At 36.9% G+C, this 21,941-nt stretch overlaps 5 protein-coding genes across 5 annotated transcripts; 4 read left to right on the top strand and 1 right to left on the bottom strand.

The window, feature by feature from the left end:
- LOC105174740 (F-box/LRR-repeat protein 3) lies at nucleotides 956-5,532 on the top strand. Its single transcript, XM_020697728.1, has 8 exons — nucleotides 956-1,953; nucleotides 3,207-3,332; nucleotides 3,442-3,546; nucleotides 3,624-4,017; nucleotides 4,110-4,239; nucleotides 4,408-4,702; nucleotides 4,809-5,060; nucleotides 5,199-5,532. The coding sequence occupies exons 1-8, from the start codon at nucleotides 1,306-1,308 to the stop codon at nucleotides 5,247-5,249; spliced, it is 2,001 nt and encodes a 666-aa protein (XP_020553387.1). The 5' UTR covers nucleotides 956-1,305; the 3' UTR covers nucleotides 5,250-5,532.
- Nucleotides 6,552-9,329, top strand: LOC110012813 (probable WRKY transcription factor 33). Its single transcript, XM_020697729.1, has 5 exons — nucleotides 6,552-6,959; nucleotides 7,085-7,213; nucleotides 7,638-8,248; nucleotides 8,347-8,508; nucleotides 8,596-9,329. Exons 1-5 carry the CDS (start codon nucleotides 6,591-6,593, stop codon nucleotides 9,017-9,019), a joined length of 1,695 nt encoding a protein of 564 aa, XP_020553388.1. The 5' UTR covers nucleotides 6,552-6,590; the 3' UTR covers nucleotides 9,020-9,329.
- On the bottom strand, nucleotides 9,149-10,830 carry LOC105174625 (CASP-like protein 4B1). Its single transcript, XM_011096785.2, has 3 exons — nucleotides 10,371-10,830; nucleotides 10,145-10,280; nucleotides 9,149-9,778 (listed from the first exon to the last, which is right to left on the bottom strand). The coding sequence occupies exons 1-3, from the start codon at nucleotides 10,622-10,624 to the stop codon at nucleotides 9,587-9,589; spliced, it is 582 nt and encodes a 193-aa protein (XP_011095087.1). The 5' UTR covers nucleotides 10,625-10,830; the 3' UTR covers nucleotides 9,149-9,586.
- On the top strand, nucleotides 12,482-16,158 carry LOC105174624 (glutamate-rich WD repeat-containing protein 1). Its single transcript, XM_011096784.2, has 12 exons — nucleotides 12,482-12,614; nucleotides 12,760-12,923; nucleotides 13,426-13,504; nucleotides 13,812-13,991; nucleotides 14,086-14,184; nucleotides 14,584-14,752; nucleotides 14,861-14,967; nucleotides 15,049-15,188; nucleotides 15,274-15,346; nucleotides 15,538-15,653; nucleotides 15,733-15,850; nucleotides 15,936-16,158. Exons 1-12 carry the CDS (start codon nucleotides 12,567-12,569, stop codon nucleotides 16,074-16,076), a joined length of 1,434 nt encoding a protein of 477 aa, XP_011095086.1. The 5' UTR covers nucleotides 12,482-12,566; the 3' UTR covers nucleotides 16,077-16,158.
- LOC105174622 lies at nucleotides 18,689-21,935 on the top strand. Its single transcript, XM_020697730.1, has 2 exons — nucleotides 18,689-20,761; nucleotides 21,668-21,935. The coding sequence occupies exon 1, from the start codon at nucleotides 19,193-19,195 to the stop codon at nucleotides 20,756-20,758; it is 1,566 nt and encodes a 521-aa protein (XP_020553389.1). The 5' UTR covers nucleotides 18,689-19,192; the 3' UTR covers nucleotides 20,759-20,761; nucleotides 21,668-21,935.

The raw sequence follows: 21,941 nt of genomic DNA, 5'->3' as shown, positions 1-21,941 counted from the left end.
CGCCCCCCCCCCCCCCCCCATTTATATATATAATAATTATGATTAAAATACACTATTTATTGCTTTTGAGGGAATATATATTTATTTATTATGGAAAAAGAAAGAAAAATAAAAGAGTGGTACGTCCGGATATGTCCTTCCTCAAATATTTTCTCCCCCGAATGACTGAGTCTACTTATTGACCCCCCTAGTTGCAAGCCCCACTTTTCCCTTTCCCCAAACTGCCCTCGTCAACCTCCCCATCCTTTTTCTGTCCTTTCCCGTACGGCACTGTCAATCCCTCCTCCAAATTACCACAATACCCTCCCTCTCCCCTCCCCCCTTTATTTCCTTTTACCATTTTTTATTTAAAAATAGAAGATGAAAATGAGATAAAAGACATAAATATGTGTATTAGTATGACCTGTATATAATTATTATTATATTCCCATATTAGGGTACAAGGTTGTTCTTAATCTTGCAGAATTGGTAGAGAATGTTCAAGAAATAGATGTACTTGTTCAAAATTTTATCTCGAATTTTTTTGTTTATGTAAATTGCATATATTTATCAATAATGGAAATATAATTATGAAAAAGAAAGCATCTAATACAAAAAGATAATAAAAATATTTGAATTTAAGATTTTCTTGTTTCATTTAAATTATTTGACTGTCGGAGTTATATCGAAAATTTGAATTATATAAAGTATTTTATGGTCACTTTTATTTAAGTGTTATAATTGTACTACTACTAGTTGATTTCTTTTTTAGAAGAAATAATTATACTGGTTGATAATAATGAATATTTATATAGTTGACTTTGTATTGTTGCACCTCATAGTCCATGGAGGGTATTTATGTCCTTAGAAGAGTAGGTGATATCATTTGCCAAAAGTTTAGGAAAATGCCAAGGCCAACCTTGTAATTTCCCCACATTCTTCTTCCTCCTTCCAGTTCTTATTGCTCAACTGCTCAAAATCCATGCCAGTATTTTTCTGTTAACGGTTACTTCTACTCCTGCAACACCTCTTCGGCTCTTGCTTCAAACAACAATACCCCTAGCTCTCGCCCTATCATAATAATAATACATATGCATACATTTAGTATGTATATTTCACCATCTCCACCTTCATAATCTACCCCATACCTTACCCGTAACTCTTGTTCAACACCCCTTTTTCTCTAAGGTCCCATTACCCTTTGCTATTCTCAATTAGGCTTCAAAGCTAAAACCCAGAAGAATTTCAGCCTTATTTTCATAGATTCAGCTATAAAGATCCAATCTGCAGTCCCAATACCCTCACAAAGCTTCAATCTTTACAGCAATGAAGAAGCAAAAATTAGTCCCTGAACCTCCTAACTTGAGCCGTTTTGATCTTCTCTGTGAAGAGATAGTTTTCATAATCCTTGATTTCCTCAATGAAAACCCACTTGATAAAAAGGCCTTCGCTCTTGTTTGCAGGTCGTTTTATGCCATCGAGTCTCGTCATAGGAAATTCTTGAAACCCCTTCGTTCGGAACACTTAACCAAAGTTCTGAATAGATATCCTCATGTGTCAACTCTTGACCTTTCATTATGTCCAAGGATTACTGATTCTTCACTCGGTGTAATATCTGGGAGTTGTAAAGAAATGTTGAGGTCAATTAATCTCTCTCGGTCCAAGTTTTTCTCTCATGTGGGGTTATCCAATTTGGCTTTGAATTGCAGGAATTTGGTTGAGATTGATCTGTCAAATGCCACAGAACTCAAGGACTTGGCCGCAGCGGCGATAGCTGAAGCCAAGAACTTGGAAAGGCTGTGGTTAGTGAGGTGTAAATCTATTACCGATATCGGGATAGGTTGTATTGCTGTGGGGTGTCGGAAGCTGAGGTTGCTTAGCCTGAAATGGTGTTTGGGTATTGGTGACTTGGGGGTGGGATTAATTGCTGTTAAGTGCAAGGATATGCGAAGTTTGGATCTCTCTTACTTGCCGGTAATACAATTATTTCGTGGATTTAATATTAATTTTGAATTGATGTTTTCCGCTTGTGATTTTGTTATACTTGTTACAGGACTTTCAAATTTTGTTTGTTGATTAATATCTGATTGAAAATCTTTGGCATAGCTCTGATGTTGAATGCATCAAATCTTGGCTTTGTGTTTTCCCACCGGTCGTTTTCGTCACAGGAGACCAATAGTAAACATATCTTGTTACGAGCAGAAACTTTGTTGTGTTTCCATGATGTATCTTTTCTGAAATGAATGGATGAAATTCAATGCATTTCTTCTGAGTATGAGGTTCACTTCAATTCTTGACAGGCCTAAGATCTTAATTGGCTGCACTCCATTATTTAAACAAAAAGTTAAAAGTTTTGTCCTTTAAAGGTTAATCTTGCTCACATGTAGTTAATGTGTAGCATACACTGCTAGTTTACTCGTTCAGGTCCTTGATCCATGCTGTTTCAGAGCCTTTATTTCTTATTTGTATATTCTACTTTATCTATTGAGTTTTTTCTTCTAACTATTTAATTGAACATGTTGCTTAAAGTGGAAAGTCTTGAAACTGATATATTGTCCGGAGAAGTCATGTCTAGACACGTGCCCTGAATATGGTGACATAGATGACTGACTGACTCTATTGGGCATGACCTGTGGAATGACTTATTTAAGTTTTATAAGAAAAATTTTAATAGTGAGTTTCTTGTTTACGTATGCATTCAAGAGCTGACAGGGCGTAATGTGGGACACATGCGCTGAACTTGCTGTTATATTTTTATTCCGAATGATTTATCTATTGGTATCTGTTTTAAACATAGAAAAGAGGTATTATCTTTTTTTTTTTTCATCTGCACAGCGGAAAGATTGATTTTCTCATAGTTATTTCTAAGATAGCTTCAATAAGAAACGCAGATAAGGGACATCATCTCTTTGCTAAGACTGTATGGAAGTTGGTAACTATGTTGGTCGTAGCCTGTAGTATTCAACCATTGTAGTTTCTATTAGTACCAAATTGATTTCTGTGCTCTTAATATGATTGGGAAGCATGTTGAAGGTTTTGTTGTCTATTTTTCACTGTTCTCAGTGAAAAACAATTTCTCTGCAAGTGTAATGTAATCCTGAAAATTTATGTGAACGGAAAATACTCCGACTGCAGTGAGCAAAGTTTCTGAAGTTACTTTCTTAAGTGTTTCAAAATCATGGAGTAAGACATTGACGTTGTGTCTTTACTTATTTTCTCTTGTGTAGATCACCAATAAATGCTTATCACAAATCTTGGAGTTGCAAAACCTCGAAGATCTGGTTCTGGAAGGGTGTTTCGGTATTGATGATGACAGCCTCACAGCTCACAAACTAGGATGTATATCATTGGAGGTACTAATTTTGCTTAAAGTTATTGAAGATCTGTTTGTATCTTGGTACGTTAGTTTCTTTTGGTACTTCTATGTAAATCCCCAGTAACTAACAACTCTCATTTTAACAGACACTTGATATGTCAAGTTGTCAGAATGTAAGTCATGTGGGTTTGTCTTCTCTAACCAGTGGTGCTGGATCACTGCGGCAACTTATCTTATCATATGGTTCTCGTGTGAGTCTCCAGCATCTTTTTCCCCTTCATTTACTCCTAAAATATTCAATTCAACTCATTGTCTACTGATTTTTCAGGTGGATCTTGCTCTTGCTGATAGTTTGCAAAAGCTTTCTATGTTACAATCTATAAAACTAGATGGTTGCCAGGTCACATGCTCTGGGCTCAAAGCCATCGGAAACTGGTGTGTATCACTGACGGAACTGAGCTTAAGTAAGTGCCTAGGCGTGACGGATGAAGGACTCTCGGTGCTTGTAACTAAACATAAAGACTTGAAGAAGCTAGACATCACCTGCTGCCGCAAGATAACTCATGTTTCGCTTGCCCACATAACAAATTCTTGTACCTCCCTTGTCTCCCTCAAGATGGAATCGTGCACCTTGATTTCAGCCGAGGCTTTTGTTTTGATAGGGCAGCGATGCCAGCTTCTTGAGGAACTTGACCTCACAGACAATGAAATAGATGATGAAGGTAACTTGCTTTGCTCTGCTCAAATTAATGTCAAGTAGTGAAATAATTATTAATTTGCCTATTAGGGCTGAATTCAATTTATCTGCATGCAGGCCTGAAATCCATCTCAAGGTGCTCACAACTCTCAAGCTTAAAGTTGGGAATATGCCTCAACATAACAGATCAGGGGCTTATCCATATTGGCTTGTGCTGTTCAAAGCTCAAAGAGCTAGATTTATACAGGTCAGAATATTGTGATTAGTGCTATCATGTGCACCATTATACCGGTTTATTATGAGTAAATCTAAGATGTCTCCTGTTCTTGCTTTTCGGGAAAAAGCACCTTAAATGATTGATATTGGGTAATATCTTTCTTGTCTGATAATAATTTGTCTTCTTTCTTCTCTCCAGATCAGCTGGAATTACTGATTCAAGCATTTTGGCTATTGCTCGTGGATGCTCTGGCATTGAAATGATTAACATAGCCTACTGTAAATTCATTTCTGACCGTTCCTTCATGTCATTGGCAAAATGTCCAAAGTTAAAAACACTGGAAAGTCGAGGATGCCCTCTTATCACGTCTTTGGGTCTAGCGGCTGTTGCTGTGGGATGCAAGCAACTTGCCAAGTTAGACATAAAAAAATGTCACAGCATTGATGATGCAGGAATGAATCCTCTTGCTCACTTCTCTCAGAACCTCAAACAGGTAGAATCAATTTTCCTTTGTCATTCTTCGCCTGGTTAAACATCTTTGCCTGTAAGGAAAATGACATCAAATAACAATAATCACTTTCACATTAACAATTGTGCAGATAAATTTGTCCTATACCTCTGTAACGGACGTAGGGCTCTTGTCCCTCGCAAGTATCAGCTGTCTGCAGAGCATGACCGTCCTTCACCTGGAGGGTCTGACTTCCAGTGGCCTGGCTGCTGCACTCTTAGCATGTGGTGGACTAACTAAAGTAAAGCTTCAGGCCTCATTCAAATCCTCATTGCCACAACTTCTTTTTGAACATTTGGAGGCCCGTGGCTGCACTTTCCAGTGGAGAGAAAAAATATTTCAGGTACTTTAGCTTGTGCATGATGCTCCATAATTCTTGCTACTTGTTCATCTTGTTATTTTCCACCCATAGCTGGGCTGATTGCCTTCTGAAATTATTGTAACTAAGATCATCTTTTTTTTTTTTTTTTTCTAATTACAGGCTGAGTTAGATCCCAAGTGCTGGAAACTACAGTTGGCAGATGCAGAATGAAGTGATCGGATAACAGTGCGGAATGCTAGTGAATTGGTGTGGATGGTTGGCTAGTGATCATATGAGACACCTGAAATTTAAGTGGTACAGTGTAAAGACCTGTATCATGGCGCTATCTAGGGAAAGTATATGTAACTTTTGAACTTGCAGCATGTCAGCTAACTCAGAATTCAAGTTGTTGCTGTATCTTGAATAGTAGTCTACTTAAGATACCATAAGCTGTTCAATCTTTGACCTTCCATGCGAAGTTTTTCCGTGGCAATATAGAAATATGGTTGTCTGAGTGCCTTTCCGAGTTTGAACTGGAATAGCCAGTGGATGCTGCAAAAGGATTGTTGTTCGAGTTGTCTGGGGGAAATTTATCATACAAAACAAAAATGCAAATGGAGTTTTTGTTCCAGTAAAGGATATAAATGTATGTTTGCTTCTAGTTTGAAAGCATAGCACGTGAAAAAACTGATGCTGAGCTGAGCGTGCTACTACGCTTTTACATTGGATAAAAACGAGAAACTTGAGGGATTATGAATTCGACAGCACTGTATGGTGATATTTTTTGTGATTTGTTGTGAATATAGTGTAAATAGTAGCCTAAAGACAGTGGACTAATTCTAAGTCAAACTGAATTTAAATTTGTATCATGATATAATAAAAAGAAAAAAGAACAAATCCCCCATCCCATCCGCATGAGCATAGATGTACGGAGTGTGGAAGAGGATATCCGACCATGTCCACGTCTAGTATTGCATTCTTGATTTTCGTTGTTGCTATGAAATATAAGTAAGACTGAACCAAAAATATTAATTATAAGGCGAAATTTACATAAAATGTTTGCGCGCGCAACTAACTCGAAAACATGTGTTGCAGTTAAGTGCTATTCATTCATTGTTTTTGAGCATATATAGCGTATAGAAAGAAAACCTATGAGTAAAAATGAGGACAAAGTATTAATTAATTAATATACATATACATTTATAATATGGGAACAAGCATGCACGTCATGCATATTCATCTTCCCCACTCCATGTATATAATTATTAGCGTCCACAAGGGAAGGGATGGATGGATGGATGGATGATGGATGATGGATCCCGACTTCTCCAATCTCCCGTCTGGCCGAGGCCGAGACCCACAGCCCACACCCAATCCAGACCGAGACGCAGTCAAACCCACAACCTTTGACCAACACATCATATTTCCCCAGTCAAACCTCTCTTCTGCCTTCTCAGAACAAGCTGAAGCTGTTGCTCTTCTCTACAATTCAAACCCAACTATTTTATTATATATTATTACCTTTACATACACACATTTCCATCTCTCTCTCTCTCCATATTCCAATTCCAAATGGCTTCTTCAGTTTCAGGTGGAGGCAGCTGCTTCAACACTTGTTCTTCTCTTAATAATACCACCTCTATTCATCATCACCAACACCAACCCACCACCCTCTCAAATTTATATATGACTTCTTCTTCTTCTTTCATTCATCTTCTTGCAACTGGTAAACATGATGCTGATGAAGAAGAAGAAGAATGTTCACTAATCAGTAGTAAGTGGTGTCTGAATTCTGATGATGAAGTGCTGTTACCAAAGCACAACTCATTCCCACCTGCTGCTGCTTCTGCTTCTCTCCCTATATCACCTCCTCTTTCTCCTTCTTCTTATCTTTCCTTTCCTTCTATTCTTCTTCATTCTCCTCTCTTCTCCTCTTCTAATGTAAGTTCACTACCTAATCATTTTTCAATTAACTCATCTTCTATATATATATATCTCCTATCACTACACACACACACACACATCTGATTAGACACTTAATTTGTTTGTGCTTCTTCTGTACGTAGGTTCTTCAATCTCCAACGACCACCGGAACCTTTTCCGAGCTGTCCTCCAAGGACATGGACAAGGAGGACACCACCAACTACACTGATTTCTCTTTCCTATCCCAAACAAGGCCTTCCAATTCTTCAACGGTATACTATTCATGTTTTCATCAATATTCAACACCTTATACATATATATATGTGTGTGTGTGTGGTTACTTTTGCTGTTTCCATGGATAAAGATAAACTCAATCTCCCTTCTTCTGAAATGTTTTTTGCTATGTCGACTTCGAATATTTATATATTTCCCTTGAAAAATAAAAGAGAGGTTTGCTATATATGTTGTCATGGTAGTTCAATCTAACATATACCTACTTCTGCTTTTACGGTTTTACCCATTCTTCCTCAAACTCTACCTTTTACTTTCATAAAGCAATTACAAGTTGAAGATTAATTATGATCACAAGGAAAAAAACAATTGGTAGCTTAATATTAATGTCAACTAATGACAGCAATCATCACAATTACAGCTCATTATTGTCAACTCTGGTTGCTGACAGTTAACATCCAACAGGATTCATTCACAAGGCAACAAGAAGATGGCACGTTCAATTCACTTAACAAGCAACCTGATTTTTCAACATTAAATTCTGGGTTGAAATCAGAACCTGCCCCACTACATAGTTTTCCTCCAGAGCTTTCCACAGTTCAAACAAACGTACACGGTGTTTCTGCCCCGCCGCCGCCTAGCCAAATGCATTACTCTCAACCACCACAATATGTTAAGGAGCAGAGAAAATCAGACGATGGTTACAATTGGAGGAAATACGGACAGAAGCAAGTTAAGGGAAGCGCGAATCCTCGTAGTTATTACAAGTGCACTTTCCCAAACTGTCCTACCAAGAAGAAGGTCGAACAGAATCTGGATGGACATATTACCGAGATAGTGTATAAAGGATGCCACAACCATCCGAAGCCCCAATCCACTAGAAGATCATCTTCCAACTTGATTCAGAATCAGGAGTACAGTAACCACTCGAACTCATTGTTTGAAAATGCTCGGAAGCAGGGCGAGACAACCCCAGAGAATTCATCAGCTTCTTTTGGCGATGATGATTTTGAACAGGGCTCCTCGATGAGTAACTCAAGAGAGGATGATGAGAGTGAGCCTGAAGCCAAGAGATGGTAAGCATAAAACTCTATTTTTTGAAATGATAAATTGAACACAACGAATGAAGAAGAAGAATGAATCCGTATTTTAAAATATTAATGTGATTTCTCAGGAAGGGGGAAAACGAGAATGAGGGGGTGTCAGCTTCTGGAAGTAGAACAGTTCGAGAACCTAGAGTTGTAGTTCAGACAACAAGCGACATCGACATTCTTGATGATGGTTATAGATGGAGGAAGTATGGACAGAAAGTGGTCAAGGGCAACCCAAATCCTAGGTGAACACCAACTGCCGGCATATTCAAGTAATAACAAAAGGAATTCAAATATTGTACCTTAATCTCACCTATTCCTACGTTTTGCAGGAGTTACTACAAATGCACTTCTAATGGCTGTTCGGTTAGGAAACATGTGGAACGAGCATGCCACGACTCAAGGGCAGTGATCACCACATATGAAGGGAAGCACAATCATGATGTCCCTGCAGCACGAGGTAGTGGGAGTTACAATATGAGCAGACAACCAGCCATGAACACAACTCTAAAGCCGTCTGCCATGAGCAGCAACTCTAATGGGATGAACTTCCCCAACCCAACTGGGATGCAAACGATGCAAAACCAAACACCATACTCTCTTCAGATGCTTCAGAACACAGATGGTCTTGCATTTTCAGGTTTTGGAAACTCAGCAGGTGCCTATATTAGTCAGATGCAGCAGGGACAGAATTCCCTGGCCACAACCAAAGAAGAACCTGGAGACGACTCATTTTTTGACTCTTTTCTAGACTGAAGATGCCCTGGGAGCAAATCCTGGGTACTGGCAAATGCTTAGCTACTGTTGTGTGACAAATAATTTGTGATCATATTGGCATTTTGTTGTAAATCTTACAATAGGGATTAGGGGGTATTTTTTCATTAGTTCTGCCGTCATTGAAGCTGGACAGTGGCCGCATATACGTTTTAGTTCCACAAAGAAGAAAAATAGAACAAAAAAAATGTGTTAGGGGCTTTATATTCATTCTCAGAGAAGTTTTCAGTAGGCTGATTCCTCTGTCAGAAGTATTGAAATTCTCCTTAATAAATTTTTGTTACTTCTCAAACCACCAAGTTTTGGCTCCAAGGTAATAAATACAGACATGACAATATATATTACAGAAGTGTTTCTTTTTCCTTTCCAAAAAAAAAAAAAAAATAAAAGATTTAAAAAAAAAAAAAAACCGTTCTTTAGAGGATCTTCACTTTACAACTATATATTTACAAAGCAATGCATCTGCAGAAAGCAACTGCCCTCCTTGTATAAACATGAATTACATGAACAAGAATATTGACATAACACAAAAAATCATGTGAATGGTGATTAGATGTAGGATTGATTAGAGAGTTTGTATCCAGAAATGAGAGCCGACAACGCCAAGGAGAAGAAAGCCAAGAATTCCATGCTGATTGCTGATGCTGAGGCATCGGTAAATACGTTATCTGCCCCTTCTCTCATTCTGTTTGTCAAAGGTACAGCAGATGAGGCTGCTGATATCAACAAGTATGCCACAATCTGCAAAATTCCAGAAACTTCACTGTGGTTATCTAGAGACAAAGAAAGCACAGAAAATTCTCCCAAATTGCCTTAATTTTTCTTTTATCTTATGATCTTGAATTCTTTGCCCAGAAACAAGGGGCTAAATCACTTGAACTCAGGTAGAAAATTCTCATATATGAAAATTCAGATTGGAGTTGAGACCACCTAGAAGGTAAGTTAAATGCTTACTATTTTTAGACATCAAAGGTAGATCATTTTGTTATGTATTCAGACCATTTCCAGCGAATTTCAGTACTATGGAACAAAATGATGTAGATGAAGTATAAAACATAATTGCATCTCAAATAAAATTGTCAAAGAAAAGTGCAAAGGAAGACCAACCTGATCACCAAAAAAATCCACCACGGCCAAGTTCTGCCGCGAAAACATCTCTCTACCGGTGGAAAGTTCATGAATTTGTCTCAAGGCTTGCAATCCAGCATACAAGGTTGCCAGAATTGCTATTGCCAATACATACCTGGAAATCGGAAAATCAAAATTAATCTTGGAGGATCAAACAGTAGACAAACAACATAAAGAAAAAATAATTAACAGCAAGAAAGTGTGCCTGTATTCTTCATATTTATCAAAATCTTCCCGATCGCCATGCTTATTAGTAGCCATGATGATGAAAGCCAGAAAAGAGAAAACGAAGCCGAAGCCCCGCGAGGCGATTGAGCCTCTCTTCAGAAGATCTTCTCGCTTCCACCGACTCACTATGTTGGAGACTCCACCACCGCCCACTGCCCTGCTCTCCATATCTACGGCGGCCGGCGCCGACGGTGTGACCTTCTCTGGATTGGAATCATCGGGATTCGACATAACTGCTTCAACTTTCCAACTGATGCAACAATGTCTCTATCAATCAAGAAAACTTAGATTACTTTTAGAAATTTCGAGAACAAGAAATGCTGTTTTGGTGTGTAAGAAAAAGAGGCAGAAATTGAAGAGAAGAAGCAAATGAGCTGTTGTCTATCTCATTAAGTTCCAACTTGTATTCTCTATCAAACTGACAACTCAGCCTCCGTTTTATCTGAAGCTGTCTTTTTCCCCGTTTTATTTTATAATTTTCTCTGGCTGGTGAATACGTGATTCGGGCGTAGAGTAGTTGGCAGATTGAAGTTTACTTCCCTTCAAATTGAGATGTCAGGTGTTGATTGGTAGGTGGATAGGGGTTTGGAAAAGTGTAGAAAACCATAGGTTATAATAACAGCAAACAAGTTAAGGAATCTTGGTAGTGTACTGTTCCCTATGCGTAACTGACAACCCAAGTTTCCAAGGGTGAGTTGACTTGAATTCTGATTCAACTCCACTCTACAATTAAAGCTTAATCCCCTGTTTGTGCTCTGCTCACTTCTCATGTTATTTCAAACTTTTTTACTATTTAACCCAATGAAACTAACTATAGAACAATAATGATACTTACGAGTGAAGGTTGAGTTATACACAAGTAATAATATTGAAGGGAAAAAGGGGAAAAAAAATTTAACATGCGATCTCCAGGTGATCACTTTGTAAATCACATTTAGTGTTTGGAGGCAGTGGATGCCAGGGAGAAATATCCCAAGGAATGGAGAGAAGATCCCTGTAATTTTTGCGTTAATGGCGTCTATCCTGTAAGAAAATTGTGGGAGACAGCTCGAGAAGCTTGGTCGGAAATTTTATTCACACCGGTATGGCTCTTTTCTTCAGAGTACGTCTACTTCATACTCTTTACATGCATATTTACATCTTTCCTCGGCCCTTTCAGACTGATACTTATCGCATCATTGTTATTATGTTGATTTGTCGGAAAAAATTGATTTTTTTTATGCATTATAGTCCTTATTAATATTATCTTTTTATAGAAATCATTTCAAATATTGACATAATTTTCAAAAGCAAAGCGAGTTTAGTAAACGATAAGATTGATCTCATAATTGTATTATCATGAATAATTAATTTTGTATCTGAGTTAATCGAATGTGAACGTCACCTTCATCTCTTACACTATGTACATGACTCGATGTTTTTGAATTTTAAATATCTTGAACTGATAGAATTTTTTTTATTTTTTTAGAAAAAAAATGAATAATTTTCAAAATGACGTAGAGGATTAGTGGTTAATATTAAAAATATTATTAAGAATATTAAAAAAATTTAGAATATTTTATATAAATAGGAAAATTTGTGGATAGTTTTAGACCAATTTAAATACTAAGAGAAGATTAAAAAGTTCTATATATAAGTTTAGAAACTTTTATCTAAGTAAGGAGAACGAAAAAAAATCAATATTGAAAATTTTAAAACTACGCATCATGCACAACAAGAGTTTTTGAAAACTACTCACTATAAGATTAAGATTAATCCTCACCATCTATTTGAAGAGCCAAATGAAAATATATTGGATTGGAGTTCGTTTCTAATAATCAAGTTTGTGGACCAATATTTTCATCAAAAATTTTTCATTAAATTTTTTTATTTATTTACACATTATCTAAGAAAGGAGAAAGAAAAAAAATCAGTATTGAAAAAATTTAATTTCGATTAAACTAAAATTTAAGCTCAGCCCAATTCTCAATTCAGAGCACGTTTATTTGGGCCTCTATAGGGATGTTTCGATAATCCCTTGGGCCAGCCCATATCTGCTTCAATCTTTTTGGGGTTTTTCTATTTATTTCCCAAGGCAATCAAGTATAAACCCTAATCCCAAAACCCTTCTGCAAATCCCTTTCTCCACTCTTCCGACCGTGAGCTCTCGTTCGTGTATCTTCAAAATTTAAAGATGGTTCGGAGCTTAAAGAATCCCAAAAAGGCAAAACGCAAGAACAAGGTCCAAAATCCAATCTTTTTTTATTCGAATTGAGTATTTTTTTCAAGTATGTTTTTTTCCCTTAAATTTTTGAATTTTCTCAATATAAGTTGTTGCTGAATAGTGGGACTGTTTTTACCGTAAAAAAAATTGGCAACTTTAACAGGGTTCGAAGAAAGGTGAAGGATCATCATCTAGTTCGGCGCCTTCGGTGGCGGCAAAGGTGTGGCAACCTGGTGTAGACAAATTGGAGGAAGGAGAGGAGCTTCAGTGTGATCCTTCGGCTTACAATACTCTGCATGCTTTTCACATAGGTTGGCCTTGTTTGAGGTAATTTTCCAATTTGTTCCTTTTTCTTGCCATATTGCTGGGTCCTAGTACTCTCTCTGTGCGTTTATCTATCTATTCTTCTTTATTTTATTTTGTAGGTGGGGTCGGTACACAATTTCGTTTATGTTAAGTAGTGAAATTTCAGCTGACGGTTTGTATTAACAAGAATGCTTAATATAACATGCCACCTTATTGGATACTGCAGCTTTCTATGTATATGTCCATGCATGCTGATAGAAACTGTGATATCACTGTTCTTGGGGACATATCAATATAAATTATTGGGTTTGGACCCCCTTTTATGGGGGTTAAATTGGTATGCTTGTAAGAAAAGGTTGAACTTGGGAGCTATACTAAATCCACTTACAAGCAACTATATTTATTAGCTAACACTTCATGTAGTAATGTGATCTCAATATTGATGGCTCTCTTTGTTAATTTTTTTTTTTATCATGAAGATGCATGTGAATGTGGAACTGATCATTTACTTTCACTTGGGTAGTTTTGATGTACTGCGTGATTCATTGGGCTTGGTGCGTACTGAGTTTCCACATACCGTGTATTGTGTCGCCGGAACACAGGTAAATGTTGAATCTTTGCCCACATGTGTATGATTTGTAGTTAATTGAGTGAATATGCAGATGAATACATATATGGTGATCTTGGTATGTAAATGCTAATATTAGTCATATAGGGACATACATGCAAGTTTTTATGTAATAAGAAGATGGCGCGTGTTTGATAATTACACCACCCATCTTTTTTCCCGAGATGTTAGGCTTTTTCATTGAATCAGGCACAAACCATGACATGCTTAGAGTATGACTTTTGTCTCTGATTTTTTGTTCAAATATTCTGTTAACCAATTTTACATATCCCCACTGGTAGGCAGAGAGAGCTTCCTGGAACTCTATCGGAATATTTAAGATATTAAATATTTCTGGCAAGAGACGTGAATTAGTGCCAAACAAGGCAAACGGAGATGGTTCTGACATGGATAGTGAGAGTAGTGATAGTGATGAGGATGATGAAGAGCATGGTGGTGGATCTGGGTCCCCAATTTTGCAGGTATACTGATGTAGAGCTGCAGTGATTTGATTCTACGCATACTTTTCCACACTCCTTCTGAGTCTTTTTCTATTTTCTCTTAATGAACCGACAGCTACGCAAAGTGTCTCACGAAGGTGGTGTGAACCGCATACGTGCTATGCGACAAAATCCTCATATTTGTGCATCATGGGCAGATACTGGTCATGTTCAGGTAAATTTCTGCCCCATAGGACTTGGTTTAGTTTGTGTATCACCTCAGCTTGGGTTTGCCTTGTTCAGCTCTGTGCATAATGCAAGAACTTTAAGCTTTTGTAGTCTTAGATATCTCATATATTAGTTTTGGCACAGTATTATTTATATAGTATCACTAAAAAGTGAAAGTACAGAAAACATGAGTCCTGTATGCTGAAGAAAATGGTAATTGGCTCTCATGTTCATTGTGTATTGAGTGAAGTGAAAGTAATTTGTTACCTTGATGCAGCATAAAGTTCTAGAAATTTTAAGAGAGTAAGGCAATCAATCTTTATTTTTCTTAAGTAATCTAAACCCATAAAATATTGTAAATGCTTAATATATGCTAGTTCTTCTTAGTACTGTTGATGCTTGTCAGGTGTGGGACTTCGGCTCTCATTTAAATGCTTTAATAGAATCAGATAGAGAAGCTATACACGGAGGATCCACTGTGTTCAATCAAGCTCCTTTAGTTAAGTTTAGTGGACACAAGGATGAAGGCTATGCCATAGACTGGAGTCCTCTTGTTGCTGGAAGGCTCGTGTCAGGTATAGCATGATTGCTTTCCACTTATTATCGACAGTATCTGATTGCATTACTGGAAAAAACACTTTCTGATTTTTGTGCTCTTTGGTTTTGTGCTTTTACACTTGCAGGGGATTGCAAAAACTGTATTCATCTATGGGAGCCAGCATCAGATTCAACATGGAATATTGATCCTAATCCTTTTGTTGGTCATACTGCAAGCGTGGAAGACTTACAGGTACAATCACATTTGCACTCCCTTGATATTTTCTGAATCTTGCCATCTGTTATGTTATAATTGTTTGTTACTTATTTACAGTGGAGTCCTACAGAACCATATGTCTTTGCCTCATGCTCTGTTGATGGAAATGTTGCAATTTGGGATATCCGTCTGGGAAAGTCTCCTGCAGTTTCTATTAAAGCACATAAAGCTGATGTAAATGTGATAACATGGAACAGGTGCTTAAACATCCTTTATTGAGCCACGGTATCCTACTGGGATTTTCTGAGTATCCTGATTTATGTTGTTTATCTTTTTTACTAGCCTGGCAAGCTGTATGCTGGCATCTGGTAGTGATGATGGGTCATTTTCCATTCGGGATCTTAGATTGCTAAAGGTACTGTATGGTATAAACTTCTCCAGAATTTAATTAGGTGCAGGCCAGTAGTCCTGGTTTTCATTTACCTTTTTTATCACTTTGAATGGGGAAGCAACAAAAGAAGAACTTGTTCATCCGTGTATTCATATTAGACACAGATTTGCTTATTTTTTGTTTTTCCTTTCCAACTATCTGTTCTGTTTGCGCAGGAAGGGGACTCTGTAGTTGCACATTTTGAGTACCATAAACATCCCATTACATCCATTGAGTGGAGTCCACATGAGGCCTCCACCTTGGCAGTGTCTTCATCAGACAATCAACTAACGTAAGAAGCCTCTGGATAGTACTCTGTATGATGACCCTCTAACTTGCATTTTGTTTGACAATCGTCGTTCTTATCTCAGAATATGGGACCTTTCTCTGGAGAGAGATGAAGAAGAGGAGGCTGAGTTCAAGGCGCAGACAAAGGAACAAGTAAATGCCCCTACAGATTTGCCACCACAACTTCTATTTGTTCATCAGGTGATGACTCTTTTAGCTTCTCCGCCGTAAATAGAAAATCTATTTGCCGTACGAAATGTGACAGTCAAATATTTTGATGGTGCAGGGTCAGAAGGACTTGAAAGAAGTTCATTGGCATTCACAGATACCTGGAATGGTGATATCCACTGCTGCGGATGGCTTCAACATATTAATGCCTTCAAATATTGAAATGGCACTTCCTGCCAATGATGCTTCATCTATGTAAAGAAACGGAAAATCTCTTCATCTTCTTGTTTGTTTCTCCCAATTTACTAATTTATTCCAGACCTGCGTCAATTTGTGATCCAGCAGAAAAGGCTGAACAGAGTATTAAGCCAAAGATGAAACCTGTGTTGTGTGGTTTGATGGATAAAGAAAGGGTTACTTGAATATGATCTGAATGGGAAATTCATTCCTGAATTGTACTGCCGACAGCAGCATAGAATACACAAACTCAACACACCATTCATCATATCCTACTTTCTTGTCATTCCTGTGAATTGGGTAGGTCGGCAGGCAGTCTCCTCTAAACTTTTTATCCAAAGAAGACCACAGCCCTCCTTAAGAATTCTCCTTTTCTCTTTGAATACTTACAATCACAAGTTTTTTTTTGTCTGTCAGTATAAAAAAATGAAATGGAAATACAACTAGGTTTCTCTATGAAAAAATCACCCTAATTTTTTAGTGTATTTGATAGAAAATAATAAGCTTATAACAGAAATAAAAAATAAAACGAGTAATTATTTGAAAATTTTAAAAACCACTTATATATATATATATATATATATACTAGTGTGTGTCTTGTGCATAGCACAGATTAAAGTAATTAATAATTAGAAGATATTTTATAAAAATAAAATGAAATGGTTGTTTTTAGATAAATTTTTGTTTTTTTTTAAAAAAAACTCATAATATATATACAAAGAGATATAGCAATTGAAATAATTGAATAAATATTACTTTTATAAACTAAAAAGACAATCTAAAAAGGGGAGGAGATGATGTATTTATATTACAAAAATAAATTATATACCTTTGAAATAATAAAGATGGAAAAAAATGTTGACAATAAAATATAATAATGATTGTGGGGAGCTTGTAATGAATAAAATTCAAAAATGAGAAATTTCAACTTATCAAATTTAGAAATTGAAAAATAAGGAAAGGGTATATCTTAAATTTTGTTAGAAAATACATCATTCATTCGAGCATTATTATTTAGTATAAATATTTTGAATTTTGGAAATTAAATACGAAAAGTTTGAAAATTAGAAAGGTGGAGTTGAAAAATAAGGAAAGTATTGTTTAATATTCAGCTACCAATTATTACAAATATATGTAATAATAGAATAGATATATAAAGGGAAAAAAAGGTGTAATATTCCATAGAATGGCCCATTTCTTTAACAAGCAGATGCGTTTTTCCTTAATATCTATCTATCCTCCTTTCTTTTACCAATACGGTATTTGATTCGCTCATTAACGCACATCTTGGGATTTCAATTTTACCATACTTAATTATTACAGTGTTTAATTAGTTGTTGGATTGGACACAGATTCCTATCCTCTGCCTTCTTCCCTCACTCACCACTCTAATAGTAATTAATGTTGCAATTGCCAATTGACAGTTGCCCCTTAGTTATCATCATAATTATGGATAACTTGAAACTTGATTCATTCTTGGGAAACAAATTAAATTAATTATATGGAGTGGAAGTGAATTGGATCTAACAACTACACGCAACATTAAATTTATTTCTGGTTTGAATTGCAACATTGAATTTGATAACAACTTGTATCATCCTATTCCTATCAATCCTTTTCTTTGTTAATGCTCCAAAATGAAATATTAACAATGACATCACCATTAAAATCTCCAACATTCCATTTTTTCTAATCATAATTATATGGAAGAAACCAGATTTTTAGTTTATGTTCCTTTCAATTTCCAAAATGTAGGTCATAGCTTCACTTCTTACATATCAATGTATATGTACTAATGACAAGCCCAATCCATTTAAGATATGTCTGAAATTGCAACAAAATTTCATTTTTAAAAAAAATAGATATTTGATTTTCATAAATATTGTCCCAAAAGATAAAGTATTAAATTTTTGAGTGAAATAATCAAGTTTGTATGACGAATAAATAAAGAAATTATTCTTATTTTTATCCGTAATTGATGTAATATTTGGACACACAAAACCATATATTTATTGTCCTTAAAAACCCTCAACTAAATAAATCATGAACCATTCTTGAAATTAGAGAAAGCAAACGAAATTAACGGTAAAAGCACTCCCCCACCCCCAACTCAGACGGGAGGGGACACCGGCAAGCAGAATCCCGAAATTCCAGCTGTCTAGTGGCACAACTGTAATTTATCCCTAAACCTAGTCCCACTTTCAACACAGCACTCGCCTTTCCAGCTTATCTCTCCGCGTGGCATCTTCTCACCAAAAACTCTAACATGCATCCGCTCACAATTTCCTACCCCAAACCCCACCAATCACATTTCTTCCTATCAGTTTCTTTTTCTTTTTTCTTTTTTCAAAAAAAAAAAAAAACAGACAACAACAAAATAAATAATCAAATATAATTTTTAGTTTTATATTAAAAAAAACACATCCACATTATTCATTTTAAGTAATTAACCTATAAAAGAGTTTAGAAAAAATAATAAAAGATTTAATAATAATATTGAGATTATTAAAATAGAATTAGAAGAATAAGGTATTTTGATTGATTGATGAATGAATGATTAAAGGTGTGTGAAGGGGTAGGCGCATGTGATAAGTACCCAATGGGCTCGCCAAGTCAACCGGCTCCTTCAGTCACCCACCCCCGTCGTCTTCTCCACCGCGTTATCTAGCAATTTCTTCATTTCTCCTCCCAAAACTAAAACCAAATTCCCCATTCATTCCTACACTCTTTGTTCCTTCTCTCACTACTTTTTTGTTTCCTTCTTTCTTGCAGAATCAAGTTTTATTACTGGTAAGAATTAGTGATAATAGTGACAGATACTATGAGCAGAAATTTCATCAGCTCACCAAACTGAGTTTGGAACCATTCAGCCGCAGTATGTGTTCCCGTTTTGTCTTTCCATTTACCTTCAATTTGCCCTTTTCCTATCCATCCCCCGTCTGCTCTCTCGTCGGCGCTAACCACACTTCTGCTCGTTTCTGCTCTCGATAGTCGTATAATTTTCTGCCCTCTTTCTTTTTTCGACTTTGGCTTCTTCGGAGATATAAGTATACTGTTATACATACATTTTATCACAGCAAAAAGGATTCTTTTTTTCTTTTATTTTTTTTTTTGAATTTTTTGATTGTTTTGTTTTTGATGGAGCCGAGTGGGGGGAAGCCGAGCTTTTTGAGAAATATTCTGGTGCGTTTGTTTCTATTCTGCGTGCTTGTGATCGCTTTGCGATTTGCTTACGTGGTCACAATCCGTGGTGAATCCTGTGACGTCGGTGATTTCTGTTTCTTCACCTTACCGGAGAATTTCAACGTCGTTGCCGGAGTAGGGCAGTTGGCGACATCCTCTTCGTCTGCTATTATTTCATCATCCGGCAAAGAGGCGCCTTTGACGCCCAAGAAAATCCCCGATCTATGGGCAACGGAAGGTTTCCAAAAAGCCGTGCAGTTTTACTCCTCGGTTTTTCAGGATCTGATGTCTGAAGCCATTTTGAGCCCTAATTTTAAAACCCTATGTGTCGACACGGCCACAGGAGCTGATGTTTTCGCCCTGAAGGAGATCGGCGTGGAGGATTCCGTTGGTATTTCTAAGAAAGGTTTCAAGCCCTTGGTGATTTCAGGCCAGGGTTTTAAGCAGCCGTTTGGTGATGAGACTTTTGATTTCGTTTTCTGCGGAGGTGGGGTGGTAGAAAAGTCGGTGAGGCCGGGTGATTTAGCGGCGGAGATTGGGAGGACGATGAAGCCCGAAGGGTTTCTGGTCGTCCACACGGGGGCAAACGATACCTATAGTTTTGAATCTTTACTTGGTTTGTTCAATTTTTGTAGATTGGTAAAGAGTCAAGATTTTGGTGGGTTTGGTTCCAAAATGCCATTTGTTCGAGAAATTGTTCTGCAAAAATTTAGTGAAGCGGTGAATTCCAAAGGAATTATTGAAAGCTCTAGTAGTGATTCAGTGAATAAATGCTCGGTTCCAAGTTATAAGCTGGATTTGATAAGGAAGGCAGAGCCTCTGATAGAGGAAGAACCCAAAAAACCGTGGATTACACTCAAGAAAAATGTCCAGAAGATAAAGTATTTGCCTTCAATGGTTGATATTAGTTTTAAGCCAAAGTATGTATATGTTGATGTTGGAGCTAGAAGCTACGGCTCAAGTATCGTGAGTTGGTTTAGGAAGCAATACCCAAAGCAGAACAAGACATTTGAGATTTATGCAATTGAAGCAGATAAGACTTTCCATGATCAGTATAAGTCCAAGAAAGGGGTTACTTTACTGCCCTATGCGGCTTGGGTAAGGAATGAGACCTTGTATTTTGAGATTAATGGGGACCCTGGTCACAAAGAAGTGGAGAAAGGCAGAGGAATGGGCAGGATTCAACCGGTTCAGTCCTCTGATGGTTCTACATCATCTGGTAATGTCGATCAGATTCAAGGATTTGATTTTGCTGATTGGTTGATGAATACAGTGTCGGAGAGGGACTATGTGGTTATGAAGATGGACGTGGAAGGGACTGAATTTGACTTGATTCCCAGATTGTTTGAAACGGGAGCTATTTGCTTGATTGATGAGCTGTTTCTTGAATGCCATTATAATAGGTGGCAGAAGTGTTGTCCAGGTGAGAGGACGGCGAAGTACCAAAAAACGTATGGGCAGTGCTTGAATTTGTTTACTTCTCTCAGAAAAAGTGGAGTTCTAGTCCATCAGTGGTGGTGACTGGTAACAGCTATCTACTTCTGTAGCATTTCTCAATTTCCAGTTCCCCTTTCCCCTTTCTGCCAACAAAATAGTTGTTCTGGTATTGTGACCCTCCAATTCCGTATGTATTTATTTCTTTTATAAGAAAAGTCATAGTTAAAGTTTTCATAATTCTTCTTCAGCAAAATTTGTGTTGACATAGTGCAATGTAATTAAAAAGATAGCTTCATTTAAATTTGTGAACCTCTTTAATTGGTTTGTGCATGTAATTATCAGATAGCTTCGATAAATATGCTGAAAAGTTCATTTGCACTTCCAAATGAGGTTGTGCCACTTTCCTGAAATTGTTTGTATGGAACTGCTGGCAATGTTACCACCTCATATTCTTCTTGCAGAAAAATTTAATAAATTAAAGGCATTGAAAAGAAGAAAAAACTTTTATAAATGTGTTTAGTAAGGAACTTTGCCAAGTTGTTAACTCTTCATATTCTTCTTGTTGAAGAATTTAATACATTAAAGCCAGTGGAAAAAGGAAAAAGCTTCTATAGATGTGTTTATTGAGGCGCATTCTGATGGAGACACATCTGATATTTCAGAAATGGATATTTGCTACTGCAGTACAATTGGTACTTAATAGCTTATTTGTCCATCCTGGTCTTGGCCTTCATGAATCATGATGGCCTGATTGGATTATTAGCAATAACTTCTCTTGCTTGTACATGATCACGATTTCTTTTGCTCAGAGTTAAGGAAAAACCAATCGAGTCGGAGCATCATCATCAAATTGATCAAGTTCTTCATGGTTTATAAATTTTCCTTCACTAAGAATAGGGATACCAAGTTCAATTGATGCTTTTGAAACTGATTAAATGAAGTATTTGTATAATTCCGTTATTATTGTTTGTAAACTTTGAATTCTCTTTCCAGAGATTTTATTCTCATTGAGAATCAACTTGGTTGATCGATGTTGGATGCCTTGTATGTCATATCAAGGCGCTTGTAATTCTTGCTGACAGCTGCACGAGTTTAGAATGGCAAACTGCATGCTGTTGTAAACTATACATTTCCTGAATTTCTGTTCACAAGGTAAGAGCAGGTCCTTGAAGTTACTTAAAGAGTATACTGTTGATGCCACTGCTTACTGCTGAGTTGAACTTTGTTATGGTGTTGATTGGTTACGTCTTTGCCCAGCACACATCTA

Source organism: Sesamum indicum, linkage group LG11 (genome assembly GCF_000512975.1).
Source record: "Sesamum indicum cultivar Zhongzhi No. 13 linkage group LG11, S_indicum_v1.0, whole genome shotgun sequence".
Taxonomy (NCBI): Eukaryota; Viridiplantae; Streptophyta; class Magnoliopsida; order Lamiales; family Pedaliaceae; genus Sesamum; species Sesamum indicum.
The sequence above is the reverse complement of the archived record's forward strand: the minus strand, read 5'-3'. Positions and strand labels throughout refer to the sequence as shown.

What these genes read in the sequence shown, in the direction of transcription:
- LOC105174740 (XM_020697728.1), top strand. Translation starts at nt 1,306, where the DNA reads ATGAAGAAGCAAAAATTAGTCCCTGAACCTCCTAACTTGAGCCGTTTT. An exon ending in TAGGATGTATATCATTGGAG is followed by an intron (nt 3,333 to 3,441) that starts GTACTAATTTTG and finishes TCATTTTAACAG; the next exon opens with ACACTTGATATGTCAAGTTG. An exon ending in TCTCTCAGAACCTCAAACAG is followed by an intron (nt 4,703 to 4,808) that starts GTAGAATCAATT and finishes ACAATTGTGCAG; the next exon opens with ATAAATTTGTCCTATACCTC.
- LOC110012813 (XM_020697729.1), top strand. Translation starts at nt 6,591, where the DNA reads ATGGCTTCTTCAGTTTCAGGTGGAGGCAGCTGCTTCAACACTTGTTCT. An exon ending in GGCCTTCCAATTCTTCAACG is followed by an intron (nt 7,214 to 7,637) that starts GTATACTATTCA and finishes AACATCCAACAG; the next exon opens with GATTCATTCACAAGGCAACA. An exon ending in AAGGGCAACCCAAATCCTAG is followed by an intron (nt 8,509 to 8,595) that starts GTGAACACCAAC and finishes TACGTTTTGCAG; the next exon opens with GAGTTACTACAAATGCACTT.
- LOC105174625 (XM_011096785.2), bottom strand. Translation starts at nt 10,624, where the DNA reads ATGTCGAATCCCGATGATTCCAATCCAGAGAAGGTCACACCGTCGGCG. An exon ending in GATAAATATGAAGAATACAG is followed by an intron (nt 10,281 to 10,370) that starts GCACACTTTCTT and finishes TCCGATTTCCAG; the next exon opens with GTATGTATTGGCAATAGCAA. An exon ending in TGGATTTTTTTGGTGATCAG is followed by an intron (nt 9,779 to 10,144) that starts GTTGGTCTTCCT and finishes GGAATTTTGCAG; the next exon opens with ATTGTGGCATACTTGTTGAT.
- LOC105174624 (XM_011096784.2), top strand. Translation starts at nt 12,567, where the DNA reads ATGGTTCGGAGCTTAAAGAATCCCAAAAAGGCAAAACGCAAGAACAAG. An exon ending in AGGCAAAACGCAAGAACAAG is followed by an intron (nt 12,615 to 12,759) that starts GTCCAAAATCCA and finishes CAACTTTAACAG; the next exon opens with GGTTCGAAGAAAGGTGAAGG. An exon ending in CAGATACTGGTCATGTTCAG is followed by an intron (nt 14,185 to 14,583) that starts GTAAATTTCTGC and finishes GATGCTTGTCAG; the next exon opens with GTGTGGGACTTCGGCTCTCA.
- LOC105174622 (XM_020697730.1), top strand. Translation starts at nt 19,193, where the DNA reads ATGGAGCCGAGTGGGGGGAAGCCGAGCTTTTTGAGAAATATTCTGGTG.